Source organism: Trifolium pratense, linkage group LG3, assembly GCF_020283565.1.
Source record: "Trifolium pratense cultivar HEN17-A07 linkage group LG3, ARS_RC_1.1, whole genome shotgun sequence".
NCBI classification, from domain to species: domain Eukaryota; kingdom Viridiplantae; phylum Streptophyta; class Magnoliopsida; order Fabales; family Fabaceae; genus Trifolium; species Trifolium pratense.
Genome location: NC_060061.1, coordinates 2,597,639 through 2,619,470, shown reverse-complemented (window position 1 = coordinate 2,619,470; position 21,832 = coordinate 2,597,639). Strand labels below are relative to the sequence as shown.

At 29.8% G+C, this 21,832-nt stretch overlaps 2 protein-coding genes and 1 pseudogene across 3 annotated transcripts; 2 read left to right on the top strand and 1 right to left on the bottom strand.

Moving 5' to 3' along the window:
- The first annotated feature begins 1,260 nt into the window (after positions 1–1,260).
- On the top strand, positions 1,261–7,558 carry LOC123913522 (glutamate decarboxylase 1-like). Its single transcript, XM_045964294.1, has 7 exons — positions 1,261–1,459; positions 1,637–1,841; positions 5,144–5,344; positions 5,798–6,012; positions 6,169–6,422; positions 6,688–6,740; positions 6,884–7,558. The coding sequence occupies exons 1-7, from the start codon at positions 1,374–1,376 to the stop codon at positions 7,397–7,399; spliced, it is 1,530 nt and encodes a 509-aa protein (XP_045820250.1). The 5' UTR covers positions 1,261–1,373; the 3' UTR covers positions 7,400–7,558.
- A 1,674-nt stretch (positions 7,559–9,232) lies between these two features.
- Positions 9,233–11,584, top strand: LOC123913523 (annotated as a pseudogene).
- A 7,435-nt stretch (positions 11,585–19,019) lies between these two features.
- On the bottom strand, positions 19,020–21,832 carry LOC123916191. 2 transcript variants are annotated; one of them, XM_045967578.1, is made up of 7 exons: positions 21,773–21,832; positions 21,590–21,649; positions 20,230–20,271; positions 19,994–20,137; positions 19,857–19,916; positions 19,645–19,739; positions 19,020–19,231 (listed from the first exon to the last, which is right to left on the bottom strand). In XM_045967578.1, the coding sequence occupies exons 1-7, from the start codon at positions 21,803–21,805 to the stop codon at positions 19,099–19,101; spliced, it is 567 nt and encodes a 188-aa protein (XP_045823534.1). In that variant the 5' UTR covers positions 21,806–21,832; the 3' UTR covers positions 19,020–19,098. The 2 variants fall into 2 exon arrangements, with proteins under 2 accessions (XP_045823534.1, XP_045823535.1); XM_045967579.1 differs by having other exon boundaries at positions 19,994–20,092.

The following is a 21,832-nucleotide window of genomic DNA, read 5'->3' as shown; positions in this document are numbered from 1 at the left end:
AGTTGACATCAATCTAATATGTTCCTCAGCTAATGATTTTCTGTTATAATTCAATTTGTCGTGTATTAAACTATTTTGTATATCAAGAACTAATAATGTGTCTGCTCTAGGCATTAGAGGATATTCTTTTAAACTCTTCCCACAACTACGTAACATCATCTCAATTTCTGCTAGTGCATATTGTATTAATTGATCATCGGTTAATATTAAATCTGCAATGTTAAAATCAAAATAATGAATGAGATTAGTGACATGACTATGGTTGTGTTTGGTTGTATTGCAAAAAAAAAATTTGATTTAGCAGAATTGAGTTTGATAATAACTTTCCAAATCACACGTGATAATAACTTTCTAAATCTCACATGATAATTATTCTCTAAATTTATGATCCGGTAGAAAAAAAAACATTGATCAGGAAAGACATAAAAATATTCCGTGATGAATAATATAGTCAACAATAATTTTGATATGATATACTTTTAAAATTGATGGTGCTTATCAATTATTGTACATAATTTTAATTACAATTGTTATACTTGCCATAGTGGTTGGAAATATTGCCTTGCATTGAAGGGTTGTGGGTTCGAATCCTAATCAAGATAAAATTGTGTTATTTTTTAATAAAAATTGCAAGATAAAATGAAGGGAAAACAGTGAAAACAAATTAGGGTTTAAGATTTACTTGTGTATACAAGCTTATAATATAAAAGATTACTAAATAATAAGTATGTTTCATTTTTTTTTTACAATATATAAGTACATGTCATTTAATAATTTAATATCATGTCATCATTTCACTGTTAAGGTGAAAGAGTTAAAAAATTGAAGTAATATCAAATTTAATTCTCATTTCTATAACAAAAATTAACAAAAATCGGGTTTGCCATTTCAAAAATCAACAAGACTAGAACCAATTTTAGACTAGTCAATAATGTTTAGATGAAATAAGACGAGTTTTTATATCTTAAGCAATGCTCTGAATTTGGTTTATGACTTAAACATGTGATAGTGTTAAAAATTCATTTTTTTACAGTTGCACACAGATACCAATTTATACACAAAAATAAAACCGGACCTTTTGTTCCCTCTTTTTTTGATAATGGAGTTTTGGACTTTACATAGACAGACTTGTGTTTGATTGGCCCTTTAAAATATTACTATTATTATTATTATTATTATTATTATTATTATTATTATTATTATTATTATTATTATTATTATTATAATATTATTAAATTATTAAATTATAAACCTGTTTCACACTGATTATCACTATATTTATAAATTGCATAGGTCCTCAGATCAATTTCAAGTTTCAACGATCCACCCAACACAAAAACATACAAACACCTTTCTTTAATTCTTTCTCCACCATGGTTCTCTCAAAAACATCCTCCGAATCCGATGTTTCTGTTCATTCAACCTTTGCTTCTCGCTATGTTAGAACTTCACTTCCTAGGTAACATCCTTAAACTCTCCTACATAAATTTATGTTAATTGATCTTGTCAACAAAAAATGTTTATGTTTATGTTCATGTATGTATGATATCTTGATTAATAAAATCATAAATAATATAATGTTTTACACATATCTATGATCTTGATAATTAATTTAAAGTTTTTTCACACATGCAAGATTCAAGATGCCGGAGGAGTCGATACCGAAGGAAGCGGCATACCAAATAATAAACGATGAATTGATGTTGGATGGAAATCCTAGATTGAATCTAGCATCTTTTGTAACAACTTGGATGGAGCCTGAGTGTGATAAGCTTATTATGGCTTCCATCAACAAGAACTATGTTGACATGGATGAATACCCTGTCACTACTGAACTTCAGGTATATTTTACTTTTTCCGTTTCTTTTTTGACCAAAGCTATTTTCTTTACGTTTTTTTTTAATAGAAACAATTTATTTGGTTTTGAATTTTGATTCTTTGTTAATTTGTTTTTCTTTTGACTAATTATTTAATTTTTTAAAATAATATTAAATCACAAATCGTGCACCATGACCCTATAAAATATCTCTTAAAAAATAAACACAAGTTGTGTGTTAGGTATAGAGATATGATTATTAATTAAACATTTAAACCAATTGCTTGTTTGTTTTTTTGGACATTTTCTAAATTTGATAACTATATTAAATGCCTTAGTGCTTTTCCATTAACTAGAGATTCCCTACATTTAATGAATCAACCTATTGAGCGAGTAATTTTAGCGACTAGAAATTTATTTTTTATTTGACAAAATATATAAAGTTCGAACTTCAGTCTCTATATATCGTCTATGCTAACTGAGTTATATCTACGAAGACGATACATGTAATATTAATTTAGAAGTAAAATAACACTTTTTTTAAAATAAGACATTCATTTTTAAAAATATTCTTTTTCAAATAAGACATCCATTAAATGAAATCTCAATAAAAGCAGAACACACTATTGGGATTCTCTCTTGACGTACTATTGGAGTGATTGAAGATAATGTGAGTGTTTCAAATACTTTGATCAAGTATTTCTCAACAACATATTTAAAAATGTTTAATTTGATTCCAAATTTTCTACATCTACAACTATCTTAGAAGATTTGATTTGTATTTATTTTTTAATATTTCTAGAGGTTTCTAATTTGCTTAATATTTTTAGTGGTTTCTAATTTGCTTTGGCTCCTTTTATTGACAATAAAAAGGATAAAGTGGAGCAACACTATTGTGATTACACATTTGATTCCTTACATTTATTTTAAGTTTTAATTTGGGTCTTTACGTTTAAAAAGTATTAATTTGATCCCTCATGTTTACTTTAAGTATCAAGTTAGTCATTTCCGTTAGTTTTGTCACTAACACCGTTTGAACAGTACACGTGTCAGTGTGTCCAAGTGTCTGTCCACATATGCAATTTGGCTGCCACATGTGACAAAATTGACGGAAAGAACTAACTTGAAACCTAAAATAAACGTAAGAGACCAAATTGATATTTTTTAAACGGAAAGGATCAAATTAAAATCTAGAATATACCGTAAGAGATCAAATGTATAGTTAAGTCTAAAATTAAAAAATAAAAAGGGAACGACATAATAAGTTATTGGGTTTGAAAAGAACGAGGTAAAGTAACAAAACCAGCCAAGAGACATCAAATCCAGGGGCCCAAGCCTCCCCCCACAATCATTTCAATTATTTTAACAACTAAAAACTTGACAAAGGTATTCAATACTGTATAAAAATATACTTTATAATTATTTCTATAATAATAATAATAGTTAAAAAATTATGGGCATGAATAAAAAAAAATAATAATAGTTTTTTTTTGAAAGGAAACGATATGAGAGATGTGAGTTCGATTCTTATACATGACAATTTTTGAAAAGGGGACTTTGAAAAGAGAGTCGTGCATGAAATTGTCGGGAGGGAGAGGATGAGGACCGACGATGTGTCTCGGTCTGATGTGAAACAGATTGTGTCGGTCCGTCAATCGATTCGGAACATTGATCGACGAGATTGTGATGGTGGCCCAAGCCTGTGTTGTTGAAAAAATTATAATAGTTAAAAAATAAAATAAAATTGTATAAAAGCATATTAATTTTTTTTTTTATTTCTATAACCTGAATAGAAAAAGAATAATAATAGTTTAAAAATAAAAGGATTTAATTTATATACACCAACGGTGTAAAATAATTTTACACCGTCAATCAATATCAATCATGTTTTCCACCACATCATCACCTCACTTTTTTGATATGACATGACAAAATGATGGTTGTTTATTGAATGATAGTGCAAAACTATTTTACACCGTCCGTGATTATCAATTAAACTCAAAATAAAATTGTATATACACCGTATAAATTTGGAGAGTGGATTCCCTTTGAAACCGGAAATCTTTTTTTATGTGTATGAATTTTCAAACTGCATTTAACACGTTAATTGACATAAAACTACCGGTCATCATCAGATTCCAGTCAAACTAATTAAAAGTATCCTTATAAAACAACTTTTTCTCTTTTTGACTTGACTACTATTTTTCTCTTTTTGACTAAAACAAGTTCTATAAAATACAATATAAGGTTATTTTCTACAAATTCTAACTTAATTGATAAACAATGTTAAGTGACACGATCAGTTCGAATTCTGTTTCTTGACTTATGTTTGTAATGACTCTGTTATTTCGTTTATCTGAACAAAAAAAGAGTTATGGATACTAGGTAGCATTTTTTAAAAAATAACTAACATGGTTAACTAAGACATTAAAATTAAGTGGTTAATAAGTTCCTTATAAAATAAATGGTTTTTTTAAATAAATAAAATAAATGGTTTAGGAGAATCCAAATACGATATATAGTAAAAATAATTTTTAGTTAGATTTTACTTACATTGCGGTCGAACTCTGAACTATCAGATTCTTTTGCGACCGAATTCTGGATTACTAGAACTGACTTCTTTAAAATTCACAGGGTTATACAAAAAAAACCAACAGGATTAATCTTTTTAAATTTTTAAATAAAAATCATGTAATTTTTAAAAAATATATTTTGTAAGACTAAACATTCTCTTTTTAATGTTCACTCTACCCTTTTGAAAATAGACACTACATACATAAAATAGTGACACCCATATGATTTTTTTCAAAAAAAAAGAAAGTGAATATTGAAAATAGAGTGTCCATAACTAAAAATAATTTGGTTTAAGTGATAAGAGTTTTTAACATCTTAAATAAATAACCATAGGTTGGATTTTTTTACTTCTGGGTACCCAAAAATTTATCTAAGAGAGAAAAACCTACTTCATGTGCCACATAGTTCCTTAACAGAAATTAATTATACCTAATGACGGTGAAAATTTTGCACCTATGTCATTGTAAATCGAAAGTAAAATATAACATTAAATAGAAGTATAAAAGATCTTGTTAACTACTCCCCGAGAGCACTAGTTAAGAAAATTAAAAGAAGTAACTTTACATTAAAATTGAAATCAACAACATATTTCTATTTTTGCTGTCTTAACTAGTGTCTCGGGAGCACTAGTTAGTATTTGCCGCAAAATAATTTTTTTTTTTTTACTAAACCATGAAAAATTCATGACCAATTATAAAATATTGACTGAATGACACTAGTAATTGCTTCTGACTTGTATTCACATGTATGCAGAATCGGTGTGTTAACATGATAGCTCATCTTTTCAATGCACCACTTGAAGAAAATGAGGCTGCAGTTGGTGTTGGCACTGTTGGCTCATCAGAAGCTATAATGTTAGCTGGATTGGCTTTCAAAAGAAAGTGGCAGAACAAAAGGAAACAAGAGGGAAAGCCTTTTGACAAGCCCAACATTGTCACCGGAGCCAATGTCCAGGTACATACATACATATAATACTTAATATATTTTTCGTCCCTATAAAATTACTAAATTTTGTTTTATAAAAAAATGTTATGTTTTTATCCCTATAATTTTCTTTTGCATGCAGTTATAGTTTCTGCTGTTAAGTTAATTGAGAAATTTTCAAACAGGTTTCTACGGTGTTTTAAAAATTGGACCGGTCATCGAACCGATGAGCACACTGGGTCACAGGTTCATTGGTCGAACCACTGAGTCATTATAAAAAATGCTACATCCTATCCTTTTTATAAGGACCGGAGGAAGTATTTTAAGAACCTAATTACAAATTAACTACTAATAAATTGAAGGACCTAATTACAATTTTTTTTAGTTCAGGGATGTGTAATCAAAATGTATACAAAGCACTTATTTTTTTATATTGTTGGTGTTATTCCATTGTTTATGAGCTTCAATTATTTTCATGTGAAGGTTTGTTGGGAGAAATTTGCAAGGTACTTTGAGGTGGAATTGAAAGAGGTGAAACTAAATGAAGGATACTATGTAATGGACCCTAAAAAGGCTGTAGATTTGGTGGATGAGAACACCATTTGTGTTGCTGCTATCCTTGGTTCCACATTAAATGGAGAGTTTGAAGATGTTAAAACCTTAAATGATCTCCTAGTTGAAAAAAATAAGGAAACCGGGTATGTTGCACATCGAAGAATAAACCTTCAAAAACTTCGATAATATCTTATTTGATGTTTATTTTTATTAGTAAAAATGAAAACATAAAACATCAGAAATAAACGTCGCATTTCATTTTAGACTTGAGGAACTAATTTGTGAAATTCTTTTGGTAGATGGGATACTCCTATTCATGTTGATGCAGCTAGTGGCGGCTTCATTGCCCCGTTTATTTATCCGGAGCTTGTGTGGGATTTTCGCTTACCGCTAGTGAAGAGCATCAATGTTAGTGGTCACAAGTATGGTCTTGTCTATGCCGGAATCGGTTGGGCTGTTTGGAGAAGCAAGGAAGACTTGCCTGAGGAACTCATCTTTCACATCAACTATCTAGGAGCTGATCAACCTACCTTTACCCTCAATTTCTCCAAAGGTAACACATAATTGAAACAATAATCATTTAATATTTAGCATTGTCGCACAATTAAACTATTAGATTAAGATCAGACGACTTATATTCAACTTTGTAAACCAAATTCAAAATACCTAGTTGAAATATGAGTCGTCTGATATTTTGATGAGACGATCTAGCTATTCTAAGTGTAACGAATCCAAATCTCGCTTTAATTACCTTAACAATTTATTAATTTATAAATGAGTGTATATACTAAATTCTTTCACTAAACTATCCAATGCAGGTTCTAGCCAAGTCATTGCTCAATACTACCAACTAATTCGCCTTGGTTATGAGGTATTAAGACAAACCAAACATACCCTTTTACACAATCATCATAATTTTTTTCAAAGATTCATCTTTTTTTTTTTTTTTTTTTTTTTTTGCAAAACACTTCAAAACTAGATAATGTACTAATCATTTACATTAACTTGTTGCAGGGGTATAAAAATGTGATGGAAAATTGTAGAGACAACATGATAGTATTGAAAGAGGGGCTCGAGAAAATGGGACGATTCAACATTGTGTCGAAAGACGATGGTGTTCCTCTAGTAGCTTTCACATTGAAGGACCACACAAACTTTGATGAATTCCAAATCTCCGACTTATTGAGGCGCTTCGGATGGATTGTTCCGGCATACAGCATGCCCCCGGATGCACAACACATAACCGTTTTACGTGTTGTCATAAGGGAGGATTTCTCGAGGACTTTAGCAGAGCGCCTTGTGGCTGATGTCGAGAAAGTGTTACACGAGCTTGATACACTAGCGGCGAGGATAAGGTTGATAAGTAGCACTAGTAATGTTACAATTAGTGAAGAAGTTGTGAAAAATAATGGTCAAGTTGTGGCTACTAAAAAGAGTGCTTTGGAGACTCAGAGAGAAATCACTGCTGTTTGGAAGAAGTTTGTGTTGGAGAGGAAGAAGCTGAATGATAAGATGAATGGTGTTTGCTAGAGTAAGCTTGGAATGGAAGTAATTAAGTACTTATTAATTGAGTTAAACCATTTCTATCATTCTCTTGCTGAGTGATTACAAGAAAAACAGAATCATGTTTTAATATTTATGCTTTATAAGCATGATTTACTTTATTTATGCATAATGAATTATTTACCATTTGAGCATTTTGTTTAAATTATGCTAATATATTCTTTGTTTATCAAAATTGACCCAATCGAACTTCTTAGAATTGGGTGTTGGGTTTAATTCAACCCTACCAAAATGACTTCTACAGTAAAAATTGCCCTTACTTATAAACATATATTCAGATAATTTCAGAATCATGTAAGACTTTTAACAAACAAACCCCAAACATATACTGGTGCTTACCCAAAATTTCATCCAATATTAATTACTAGTCTTAACTCTTAATGTCTCTATGAATCATGTGCTTTCACACTCATGATGCTAATAGGTCAAAATAATTGACACACCTAACAAAATTTTGGTCCTATGAGACCATGGTAGAGCCATTCTTGACTCTTGCATGATGCTTATCTAGACTACCATTTGTCATGAAGGCAAAAACGAACAAAATCTCACCACTCTCTGGCAATATTCCCTTACACAATCCCAAAATACTTTGACCAATGACCCTATTAGCAGCACTGAACTGCTGAATTGAATCATTTACTAGCCAATTTAATCTCCTCTTAGGAGAACTCTTTAGAATCCATATTCTCTGCAGTAAGGGAATCACGCATTTACACACAGTAAAATATCTCAATCGTTAAATTGAGTTAGGACGGTTTCAAATAAGTTTTGAGACCTTTTTGGTTATTTTGAACAAGGAAAAAATAAACGCGACGCAAAATATCAACTCTAAGGATTAAAACTCCGATGGATGATCATCACTTATATTAGACTAAGAGAAACCATACAAATTAATGAGATTGGAAACCACATTTTCACCAAAAATCTTAACTCATTAGATATATGAGTCTTCTCATTTATTTGTTGCTCACCAGTTTACATCTAATCCAAAGGAATTTGAACTTTGTCACCATGGTCACAAAATCAAGCTCTAACCACTTAAATAACACATCATGCACAAATCACCAAGTTTCTCCAAGTTTGTAATTCCTTCAATTGGTTAATTGAGAGATAAATTCATCTACAATGGTAAACTATTGTAAACAAAAAAAAAAGTGTAAAAGAAACAAAAATAAGGTTGAAATATGAAAAAGTACAAAAGCCAAAGTATTCGGTAGCTTCACTAGTCCTTATCACGTTACAAGAACAAGAGTAAACATTTTTATTTGACAAAATAAAAAACAAAACCAATAAGGAAAATAAAATAGTACTCTAGTCACGCATGCTTTGAAAATCTATACTACCATATGAAAGTTATGTAGAAAAAGATATGTAGTGATGTAGAAAAACAGAAAGTGATGCTAATCTTCGTTGATGAAACTGTGAAGCATACAAGGTGGGAAACTTCACGCTAAAATCATAGTAACCCAAAAAAAGAAAAGAGGAAAAAAATAAATTAAAGAAACATGTTAAGAGATATTGAAATCAAGTGACATTTTTTTTTTCCCTTCTTTCTCTAGGTACATTATATTTGATCTTATATGATGTCACATTGTTGATCCTATTCAAGCATCCACCCCATAAAAAGCAGCATAATCCGCATAAGGTAATCCAAAATTAAAGTTTTTATTTAATATTCATGACTAAATTAAGGACCTTCCTCAATAATATCAGACAAAAAAAATTATTAATTGCTAATAACATTACATAATCAACACTCTAATTAACGTAGCCAATTTAATATTTTTTGGTCACATTGACAAATGTAAGGTTAGGTAGGTGGGTATTTTCAGAGAGTTTAGAAGGGGCCCATAACAATAATTTAGTGAAAAACAGTAGACTTTTTGTTCACTTATATGAAACTTCCATTAATTCTGTACTAGAAAGATTCATCACTGATTCATATCACTCACAATTGCAAGTTTTCTCATTTCCTTCCCTCCATGGAATTGGACATTGGAATCACTCATTCAGATTTGTCTCTTGGTATTATGCTATCCTTTTCATTTGCAATTTTTTTTTTTAAATTTTCTTGTTTCCAAGAATATACTAGTAGTTGACACTTGTGATCACTAGGTAATTCTACTTGTTTGTGATCTAGGTCTATATTCAGATCGATAATGAATCTGACAGAATCATAGTGTGTCACCGTGATTTGTAGAAAAATTATACTTCAACAAAATTACGTGTCATATTCAGTATTCACCGTGATTTCGATCATGCACTTTGTATGCTTATTTTGTCTCTATGGTTTTTCTACAGATGAGTCTTGGTTTGCATCTGATACATCCAGTGGATATCTTGAAGATGCAATCACTGGTTGGGATATTTGGTGCAAGCAACATAATTTACCATCTTACTCTCAAGATCAAAAGGTTAATCATGCATGGTTTCATGTCCTTTACATTTTTGTTCATCACATATTGGAATCGACAACGAGTTTGTCAAAATCATGATGTACCACCTTGATGTTTGTAAACACTATACTTTAGAGTTTTAACAAAATTACAGTTTCACCGTGATTTTAAATAGACACTCAATTGTTTTGTTTTTTTTGACGTGAGACACTCAATTGTTATTCCCTAATTTTTTTATTGTCAAATACTTTGAAAATTGATAACATATTTAATTAATTACAGAAAAAGCAATGCTTAGTTGGTCAAGAACATCTAATTCCATCATTTTCTTCCAAAGCAGCCCAATTACTTCAAGGTATAACAATATAATATACCCTTGCATCACTTTCATCTTTCAATCTTGTCTTGTTAGATTTTGGAAATCATTTCTTTGTTGTTTTTAAGATGATTGATTTGTCCATTCGAAAAGGATTAGCGACTCAGCTTATTATCCGTTTATCTTTCTTTGATGTATAATATTCAGTAAAAAATAATCTAGTGCTAACTTTTTTTTTTCCCCCTCTTTACCTTGTTTACTGATTCTGCAGATATATAAGGAGTTCAGAATTTGCAATAAATGACCAACCTAACATTTTAACTATACCTTACCAATTTATTTCTAATTTTGGTTAGATATGAAATTAAGTACAACATAGTCATTACTGACACTGCAAATTATGTCTTTACAGATCATAAAAATTTCAGCACTAGGAACCTATCATCATCACAAAATGATACCCATGCAGCTGCAGTAAAAACTGATTCACCTCAAAGAAGTTGTGCATCTCAAGAATCACATGAAAATGATGCTTCAATTTTAAGTACAACATTCTTAACACTAAAATATTTACTTCATTATGCATTTCATGTTTTTTCCCCTTCAGTTTAACTATGTAACATTGACACCGTGTCCAAATCTGACACAGATACATATAGTTATATTTAATTTTTTTTTTTAAAAAAATTATTACTAATGTCAATGTGTCAGTATTAATGTCGTGAATGTATGTTCTAACTAAGTTAATTCTTTATAGCTATTTCATGACTCAAATATATCCTTTTGTACCATTTTGTTTTGATGTAATTAATTAGGAGGACATTGGAAGAAAATAGCTTATCCATTTGAGTTGGTGAAACCTGGAGGAGTTGAAGGGGAAACAACAATTAAAGATATAAATCAACAAATGATGATGAGTCCATCAAAGCCAATTCCACACCCTGTGGCTATAGAAGATTCTGTGATTCAACCATGCATTTCAAATAGTGGTTATGGTATTTCAGGAAAAAAAGTGGCAGCACTTACTAGGATTCAAACCAGGGGTAGAGGCTCCATTACCATTATTAGGACCAAAGGTTGAATTTGAGCGAAACCTGGCTCACTGGCTCACTGGCTCACTTAGTGCATGTTTGAGATCACAATGAGTTTAACGAAGTCACAACAACATCGTGATTTTACTGAAACACTAAACTTTGACTTTTTGTCAATGCTTAAGTTGTATACCACGATTCGGTCAAACTCATCGCAATTTCAAACATGTATCTGTTGAAATTTTGTACTATAATATTAGTAAGGGTTGATAGTTTATATTTATAATTATAGTTTATACCAAAAATGCATAAATGTAATGAGGGAAACAATGTCAAAAGGTGTTTATTGTAGTATAAAGTTGATTTGAAATTTCCTCTAGTAGTGATTGAAAAATTGGTGTTTGAAGTTTTTGGCAAGATATAAATGGCATTTCATATCTCACACACAGCCACAAGGGATTAGGTCAAAGATGCAAATTCAAAGAGTTGGTCAGTAGTCCAATCACTTATCACTTCTACAATAAAATTATTAAGCAAGAGTTTAAGATTTTTCATAAAATAATTGACAAATAATTTTATATGGATTCAATAAATTTGCTATTATATACTCCCTCCATTTCAAATTACTTGTCATTTTAGAAAAAAAAAACAAGAAATTAAAAAAGTGTGCTTTTGCACCTTATTTTTCTATTATACCCTTATTTTAATTGCCAATAAATTTCTTTTTTTTTGCACACACTTTCTCTTTCCAATAAATTTAATATGTTATGTACCAAAAAAATAAAAATAAAAATTTTAGTTTTTCAAATATATATTAAATCTTTTTCGGTTTCAACAACTACTCCTAAATATTTGGAATTTACATGAGGGTATAATAGACAAAATATAACCTTAAATTATCAAAACGACAAGCAATTTGAAACGGAGAGGGTAGTATAATTGTATGAATTAAATATGAATTTTTAAAATTTCAAAATATAAAGATAAAAGTAAAAAAATTTCGACTTAGAAATCGAATTTTGAGTTTCTTTTTTTTCGAGGAGCTTTTTATATTATTCTAAACATGTATGTAAAATAATCATTCAAAAATACACATTAGTTTAACGGTAGAAACTAAAATTACATGCATAATAATTTTGTATACCAAAAAAGCCATTTTTTTATATGGACAAAAAATAAAATTTAGTAATTTTATATTGATAGAAACATATTTTAACCGTATTAAATATGGACTAATAAGTACTTACCGGGCTCAAAGTCTTTAAACTATTTATTCATCTGAAAATGCTAGAGTTACTCATTTGTAGCAAATTTAATGAAATTCGTGACATGTTTTTTTTTTAATGGCAAATATATAATATATAAATATGAATAAACGAAAATGATACAAAAGAAAGTTCGGAAAAATAAAGAGGTACCAGAAGTACACTCCATCAAAACATAAAAATAAAAATACAAAGAAATAAGGAGACAAACCACCACCAAACAAAAGTCCCCCTTATAAGCACCACTAGAAGAAAAAATCCCTCTGGACAAGAGACTAGGGTCAACCACGGTATGACAAAGTAAAAGAGTGCCTCCAATCCTCTTGGCCCATATCAAGTTCCAACATGACACTCCAACAAACTCTATCGATTCCAGCATAAAGTAGGGTGAATACCCCACTCATAAAAATAACAGGGGGAACCATGATTTTTACCTAGAAACCACTTCCAAAATAAGAGTTTCACCCACTTCCAAAATTCGTGACATGTTAACAGATTCATATAAGAATATAGATTTCAATAGGTGTTCAACTTGCTTATATAAAAGCTCTCATAAAAAAAATGGCTATATAAATCAACAAGCATATATTTGAATATTATACATTTTTCATGCATTTTGTCTTTTTCCAAAGCTGAATCACAGAAAATGTTTTAGAGTATCATTCAAGGGATATATGTTTGATATACTAGTAGTCAAAATTGATGCATCATGTAGTACCTAGCATGATCCTAAAGATTGCTTTTATATTTGATTGATATCCAAATGTATACCCCATTTAATTTTAATTTGTAGTGCACCAGTCACTTTCATGAAACATTCTCAACTATGTTTGATTTAATAAATCTCAATTGGTTTGTTGTTTCCACCACCCTATAGTTGTTTTTTAATTTGCTAAAATATTAGTAACTAATTTGTTAGGTAATGAGAAATTTGTTAGTATTAGGGTTCGAATTCTAAATCTCCTATATAATATTTATTTGACGTCTCAATTCATATTATTGGACTACATGAGTCAGGTGGTCTGATAATGGAAAGAGGTGGTCCAACAGATTTTGAAGAGATTCTGATACTATGTTAAAAAATTTGGTTGGGTTTAACTAAATTCAGCAAAATCGATTTTTAAGGTAAAAATTGCTTCTACTTATAAACTCATGTTCAAGTCATTTCATATCCAATACGAAACTTTTAATCATAAACTAGATGAATTATTTTGCTTTGTTAAGAAATAATCAAGGATAATTTGTGGAGGTCCTTTGTTATGATAGTTGAGTACTTGACAGAGTGAAAACAGAGGTGAGGTGAAGGCTCTGTTTAAAGCTGTTGAAGAGGTGTAGTAGAGAAGTGGTGTGGTGGGTGCCATTCTTGGGAAGGGTTTTTCCTTGGCATATAGATGAGAACAGTATTTTATTTCATTCATCTGTAGTATACAATACAATGTCTGTATCATGGTGTCCTACAATTTGGAGCAGCAATTTGTGTGGCCCATGTAGGGGCTGCAACTTGGAAGAAATTCCTAAAAGGTAGGATGTAGGGGTGGACAAAGTCTTGCAAACGGGTGCAACCCGAAAAAGCCGCACCCATAAAACCGAAAAGGAATGGTTTCAAACGGGCCAGCGGTTTGACAGGACTAATAGTGCTGCCTCAAGCGGTTTATTGCAGGCGAGTTCGGTCCATTGAAAAACCACAGTCGGATTATGTTTGACTACAACAACAAAGAAACTTAAAATGATAAAGTCACAAGTTTCACTCGCAACAAAATAATTAGAAGGAATAGAGAACCTGAGAAGTAACATAATCGTATCGGTACCGAGTACATATCTAATAAGGGTACTTCCCCGCTTTATAAGTATATACATGCTTCAAAGACTGATGATTTGCTAACAAGTGGAGGTATAATCTTAAACTCACACTCACATCACACCATAATTCCTCATAATTTCTAACCCGAGACTAAAAAAATCCTAGAATCTCACACTATTGTACTTTTTATCAATTATGTTTGTGACCAAAATTTTGTTTTAGCAATGAATTCTTTCCAACTCCTATGTACGTGAGTTGAAACCAAGTTTTAAGAGACCATATAATTTGACAACTATATTTATTTTTATTTTTTTTTGGTCATGTGACAACTATATTTCTATTAGGAGTGATTTGAATTTTGATTCGTCACGTTGCGTATGAGTATAACACTTCTACTAGACTCAATCTCATTTGTCTTGTCTCATATTTAATGAGTGTAATCTAATTTCCAATAGGTCACATAAACTACTACTTCTATTTTTACGGATTTTTTTCAGCATGCAAGAGATAATTAAAGATCAAATTTGTGACCACTTATTTAAATAATCGAAACCTCTTTTCCTATTTGAACACCAATCAATTGTTAATTTGACGGTACTATTTTTATTTATTTATTTGAGAAATTTCAATAAGAGCTACATCTACTAACTTTTAAATAAGGGTTGGGCCTCCTACTTTGTCTTCCAACTACTCTCTCTGTCCCTAATTATAATCACCCTTTCAAAGATAAAATTTGTCCCTAAATATAAGAGCATCCATAATGGAGCACTCCATTTTTGAGTACTTAAATGGTCCCACATAGACACATCATCAATTTATTATTTTTTTAATAATAGTACCTAATAGGTACTCAACCCCTCCAATGGAGCATTTCTTAAAAAGTTCTAAAATGGGTCCCATCAATAACTCCACATCATTAAAATTTGAAATTTAATTTAAAATAATATTGCTAAATTAATTTTTTTTGAATATATTAAATAAAGTGGGTCCCATAAAAAGAAGAGAGAGTTCTTATATTAAAAGTGGTACCTATTAGGTACTAAAATGTGTTATGCTCCAATGGTAGTACCTAATAAGTACCATGAGTACCTAATAGGTACTACACCATTGGAGATGGTCTAAGTCTCTTTTCAATTCCCTAGACATATTTATTATTACTTTTCCAAACATATCCCACTTTACATTGAAATTCGAAAAGTCAACTACAAATACATCTTTTCACCTAGGACAATTTAGTAATTATAATACCCAAAAAATACACATTTATTACACTACCAATTTTTCTTAATATGCGTGAAAAACCCCAATGAGGGCTTATATTAAGGGATGGAGGGAGTCAGGGGCGTCTCCGAGTTTTAGGAGGCTTTGTGCAAAATATAAAAGTGGCCCTTTAATAAATAAATAAAAATTAAAAAATTATCGATTTAAATTGCATATAATATTAAAAAAAAACATTCTTGGAAACATATAAATTATCAATATTAAATCTTGCATTAAATGGAACATGAAATACAAAATAATTATCTTTGTATATAACGTGAAAATTTTATGCAAAGATTAAAATGGAACATCATAATCTAAGATTAAATTTTATGCATTAGATTAAAATGGACTAGAACTATATTTACGAGTATACATAACTAATATATTGATACTCATATGATATCTATGAACATTAACAATATATAACTTTTATTTTAGGACCTAAAAATTAATCTATTAATATACATCTGATATTTTATAAGTATAAATAATAAATAAGTAATATTATAGGACCTCAAAATTTTGAGTTGAGGCACTCAAAATTTTAAGGCCCTATGCCGTCGCACACCCCGCATATACGTCTAAGCCGCCTCTGGAGGGAGTACGTCTCTATCATACTTGAAAATATCATTCCGTGAAATAGGGAAGATCGCAGATATGGTCTATGTAAAATACCATATTATTAGATTAAAAAAAAAAACAAAAAAAAATACCATATTAGATTAATCCAAAAAATAATAATTACATTCCTCTAATTGTTTGGGTATCATATAGAACATATAAGACATACAAGTTGAGTTTTTTTAATTGAAATTTTTTCATACGTATGAATAGAGATCGAACCCTGACCACCTATCTGTTTTAATTTGTTTTATAACTTTAAGAGCATACACATCCATAATACTCACTTAGGTTCTTTAAATGGACCCCACTTAATTTTTTATATTATTTTATATTTTTCAATTATTTAAACAACTCAACTATATTTTCTAAATATCCATACAACCCATCAAAAACTTTAAAATGGGTCCATATGACCCCACCATATTTCATTTATATATGTTGGTCTTCATGTTAAAGACCATTTGAAAGAGAAAAAATAAATAACAATAGCATGATATATATATATATATATATATGACAGGTTAAAGAGCGTTTCTCTGCAGAAGGACGTTTTTGCTTTATCAACGTTGTCAAACATAAATTATTATTTTTTATCTGACATGCACCTGCTGTAGGAACGGCATATATTGCCGATAATTATGCTCTAATCAATTCATTGTTGATTTCTATGTTCCCCTTATAACATATTTGATGTCTCATTTTGCATAGATGTGGATAAAATAGAAAAAGGTTAAAAGGGTTGAGAATAGTACCATTGAAAGTTGAAACCAAATATGCATTCCAATTTTGCCCTTGCAGAAAAATTCGGTTCGCAGAAACCGAATTTTTTCTAGTGCAAATTCAGAGTAAATTTCGGTTTTTAGAAACCGAAATTTGTTTTCAAGGCAAAAAAAAACTTCGGTTTCTACGAACCGAAGTTTTTTCAAGGGCAAAATTGGAAATTCAAGGGGGATAAAAGATTCATGGGGTGGGAAGAGAAAACATCAATATGCATTAGAAGATGATTTATGCTTAGGCTCGGTCTAACAAATATGAAGGCCTACAACAAAATTAAAAATATATGAGACTTGTTTTTTTGTGTACAAGTTCTACTTGAGAAATCTTGTTCATGTATAATTGATTTTTTTTTTATGCAACTCAAATTATTGTTTGATATACATAATTTGATATCAACGTACCATGAACTTAGCTCGATTGATAAGCATATTAAATAATATATGTAGGGTCGGAATTCGAACTCTGATACTTTACTTATGTAGTTTAAAAATGAAATTTTAGTCACCAAACTTCTTGACAAAAAAATAATAATTTGAGATGAACTTGAAGATTTTGCGATATTTATTTAGTAAGAGTCATTTTTGAGTAAATTGGTTATGTTTGGATGTTATTGCTTCAAAAGTAACCCTTTTTTGAATGAAAACTATAAATATTATTGAGCAGATCCCACCATCAAATCAGAGAGGTTGCAAATAGAGACAGAGAATTCATCAAACCACACCTAGTTGGGCTTACTAACTAGCTAGCTGTTGAGAAGAAGATCTCCTTTTGCCACTCTACTCATTCTGGCGCGTGCCCTACGAATTTACCAAAATATTCTCATCCGCTACTTAAGTAGCGGACACCCCCCAAAACACCCTACCTTTATAACGTCCGCTACTTAAGTAGCGGACGATATTTTTTAGAAATTTTCATTTTTATAACGTCCGCTACTTAAGTAGCGAAAGAGTAAAAAGGGAAAGATGTAGGACGCGCAAGTAACCAGTAGGATGACAAAAGAAATTGCGAGGACTATACCAAAACCTAAGCCAACTTAATCAAGGAGATTCAACATCTGTCTCAATAAAAATCTTATTAGAAAAAGAGTACTAAACAACAACAACAATTTTTTATTTTTTTTGACAACTATTAAAATCAACAAAATATGAATTAAGTAGATTCTAATCTATTACAATTGAATACAAAATGCACAAAGGAGTAAAACCCATCCGAATCAGTTCATTATCTTGAAGCCAAGAGAAACAATTTTATCTACACACTTGTTCTCTTTAAAAAAATCTTACATTTTAGAATTAATTAGAGTATCGTACAAGATTGTGGAAAGCATCAAATTCATTTCAAGGAAGTGACTTTTGACAAATAAAGATTAGTGTGCCATGTTTATTTTATAAATGTTGTGTTAATCCTTTTGAGTGTATATAATTAGATAACTTTTTGGAAATGGTATAGAACTAGTAAGACTATAGATTCTGAGTGCTGACCCATTTTGTGAGTAATTCTATTTAGGCAAGTACAGTATGTATTATATATATATATATATATATATATATATATATATATATATATATATATATATAGTTTCGCTGTTAAAAAAAATAATAATTATACTATGCATAGCTTGACAATTTTTTTTTTTAACTAGTCTAGTGGCTAGAATTTTTATCTTTTAAATAAGTGAGAAAATTTGAGTTTAAATCCGATCCCTAGATATTGCAATGTCCATACCAACGTAATTATATTCAAGATGATAAAATATTTTTTATTTTAATTATAAAATATCCTTTATTTAATTTATCTTATTTTAATTTAATTTATTTAAGATAATGATATTTTATTTGTCATCTTTATTTTTGAGTGAATAGGAAAAAATAGAAAGAAAAAAAAAACATATATTTATTTGTAATAACTAGTTTCAAAAAAAAAATGTTGATTAATATTTAAATAAATAAACATATTCTAATATATCCAAGTGATAAGGCATGGTATTGAATATTGATATGTCAAAGATCCTTTATCAAAGCACGATTCATTTTTATTATTTGTGACAAAGATTACATAATAAAAGATCCGTCTAATTAAGTGGATCTAGGCTATGGTACAAAAACTCTCAACTTTTTCTCTCTATGGCATGGAAAATGTACAACATGCATGCAAATAAAAGGCTTCTTCACACAACCATATTAAAAGCTTCTATTTAATGGGATTGTTAAGAGCTTGATGACCACATTGGTGCATGTTATAGAATCCATTGCCAGAAGTGCAGCTCCAGCATTTGCTAGTCAGCATGTGTATGCATGATTCTCTTGCAACTGTTCTGTTTGATCTGTAACTCAAATGTTTGATCAAGTTAATCACAATATTTTACTAAAATTAGAAGTAAGTTTTTTTTTTTAATGTTGGGCCTAAAGCATGAGCTTCGACTGCATATGCTTGAACCGGAGCAGCCCAAACATGAAATAATTCTATTCGATTTCAAGATATTAATTTTTAAAAATATGAAATACTTCTATTTCATTTCAAGATATTACTTTTCGAAAAAATTGTCATAATGTCATATTACTTCTCGGTGCCGGGTCCCAAACCGAGTACCTCGAGATTAATTTTTTTTAGTGTTCCCTAGTTCACCAAACCGAGCTGCCTGTTTGGATGGGACCTTTCCTATTAGTTAGCTACTTAAAATCTTTCTAATGAGCTAATAGAGATATATCTTAATACTATTCATTCTTTGTTATTTACCTTTGTGGGGAAAATGGCTTATCAAAATAAGGCATCAATTGAGCTCTTGGAACCATTTCCTTCCTTAGCAAACGTATCTCTTCCTCTTCAATCATCTGTTCATATTAAATTAATTAATTAGTATCTATAATATATTATTGGTCATTATCATAATTAGTATCATATATTATATATCTTCATCTTCATTAATATAATTATTATGTGCCTAATACCTTCATCAACTTCTCTTCTTGTCTCTTTCTCAACTCCATGAGATATAATTTTGTTGTCACCTAAGCAAAACCACATTTATCAATAAATGAAAATTATAATACTAACTTCAACATTGATCATTCACTATATATCTTACTTCATAGTTGAATATTGCACGTTTAACAGCTCTTTCTTGTGTGTGGAGTTTGAATTCTTGTGGTTTAGTATTTTCTTTTGTAGGAGATTTTCTTGAAGCTTCTTGTGGTTTATTATTTTCTTTCGTAGGAGATTTTCTTGAAGCCTAAAACAAACACAAAAATTGCTCAACAAAATTTGAAACAGCAAATTGATCATTAATATACTAATTTGTAAGTGTGCCATGCATTTATTTACCTTAGACTTGTCATAAAACTTGTCTTTGAGTACATCTTTTGTCTGTGAAAATATTCAATTATGTATATTTAGTTGGCAATCATCATTCATGTATAATAAGGTGGAAGATTTTTTCTATAAACCAATTAAAATGACTAGAAAAACAGAAAAAGGAGTGTTAAAGCATTATTATCATCATTATGTTATAAAGTAAAACAAGAAGCAAAAAGTGTTAATGTGATCATTGTGGGGTCCATATGCACTTGAAGAAATAATTGAGTGAAAAATTAAGTGTGGATGCCTATAACAACTATATAAAGTAAGACATACTAAAACCTTGTAAGACTAGAACAAATAAAAATTTCTCTTTCTATTTAAAGAAGTAAATCATCACTTAGAGAAAATATGACATTGGAAAACAAAGTAAACAAAAAAAAAAAGAAAAGAATTTGGAGTACATAGCACTTGGAGGGTTAATTATGCTTATGAAAGTTTTGGTGTTTGTTCGTATTATTACTTCTGTAATGCATAAAATATGCCATTAATTTTTTTAGGTGGTATAGTTCATGAATCAAAGATTATTTTTTTTTCTTTTTGAAAAAGATCTTAGTGATTGTAGCATAATGCATTTAACTAATTTTAAAGATATACATGTAGTTTAGTTAAGTATGATTTAATTAAAGAAATGTGACAAGTAGAAAGTTGCATGGATAAACTTGTTAGGTGGAATGTAGACAACTTTTGAAAAGGTAAAATGGGTTAGTCATACTTTTTACATATCACACATATGCATGGATTTCTAAAAATAGATTTTATATATGTAAATTATCATTTCACATATATGCGTGTGTTGGAGTAATGATAATGATACATTGAGTAATGGCACACACAAAAAAATAAAAATCGTATGCATGTATTGATTAGAGGTAAAAGGTAACAATGCAAGTTGTCCCATACACAATATAGGTGTGCTTGTTTCAAAACAAAGGTTGTATTACCATCTTAGTGTAAGTATGCAAGATGTGTTGTGTTGCTTAAAAACACATCCAAGTAATCTCATTTAATTAAATGTCATTAAGAAGATGATGCTTTTGTTCATAACTTCTAGGAATTAATTTATATATACCTAAAAAAAATTATACCGTCAGTCAATTATAATCATCCGATCAACACTACTTTATTTTTACTTTCATCATATCTAACTTAAAATTCATACTAAGTATAATTTGTGATAAGTTGACAGTGTAAAAAATATAAAGCGATGGTCGATCAACGTTATTCTCTAACTTGTAACCTTAAGATGAATCATGAAACATAACAAAAAAAGAGTGGCTTTAAGGATTATTTGAGAGGGTATGAAAAAGTTATATATGCATCTCACCATTCCTTTAGAATCAGTACTACTCCATTGAGATGAAGAAGGTGAAGTGTTCTTGACAAACTTTTCACCATGGAAAATGCAAAACAAAATAAAAAAATGAAACAATTAGGATATAGTACTAATTAATTAACTAAGATGAATCATAAACAATAAACCTTAAAAATGAAAATTAAGCACTCCAACCTTCAAAGAAGATTTAGTGTTTGCTCTCTCCATGTTTAAGTGGAATTAATGTGTAAGTAT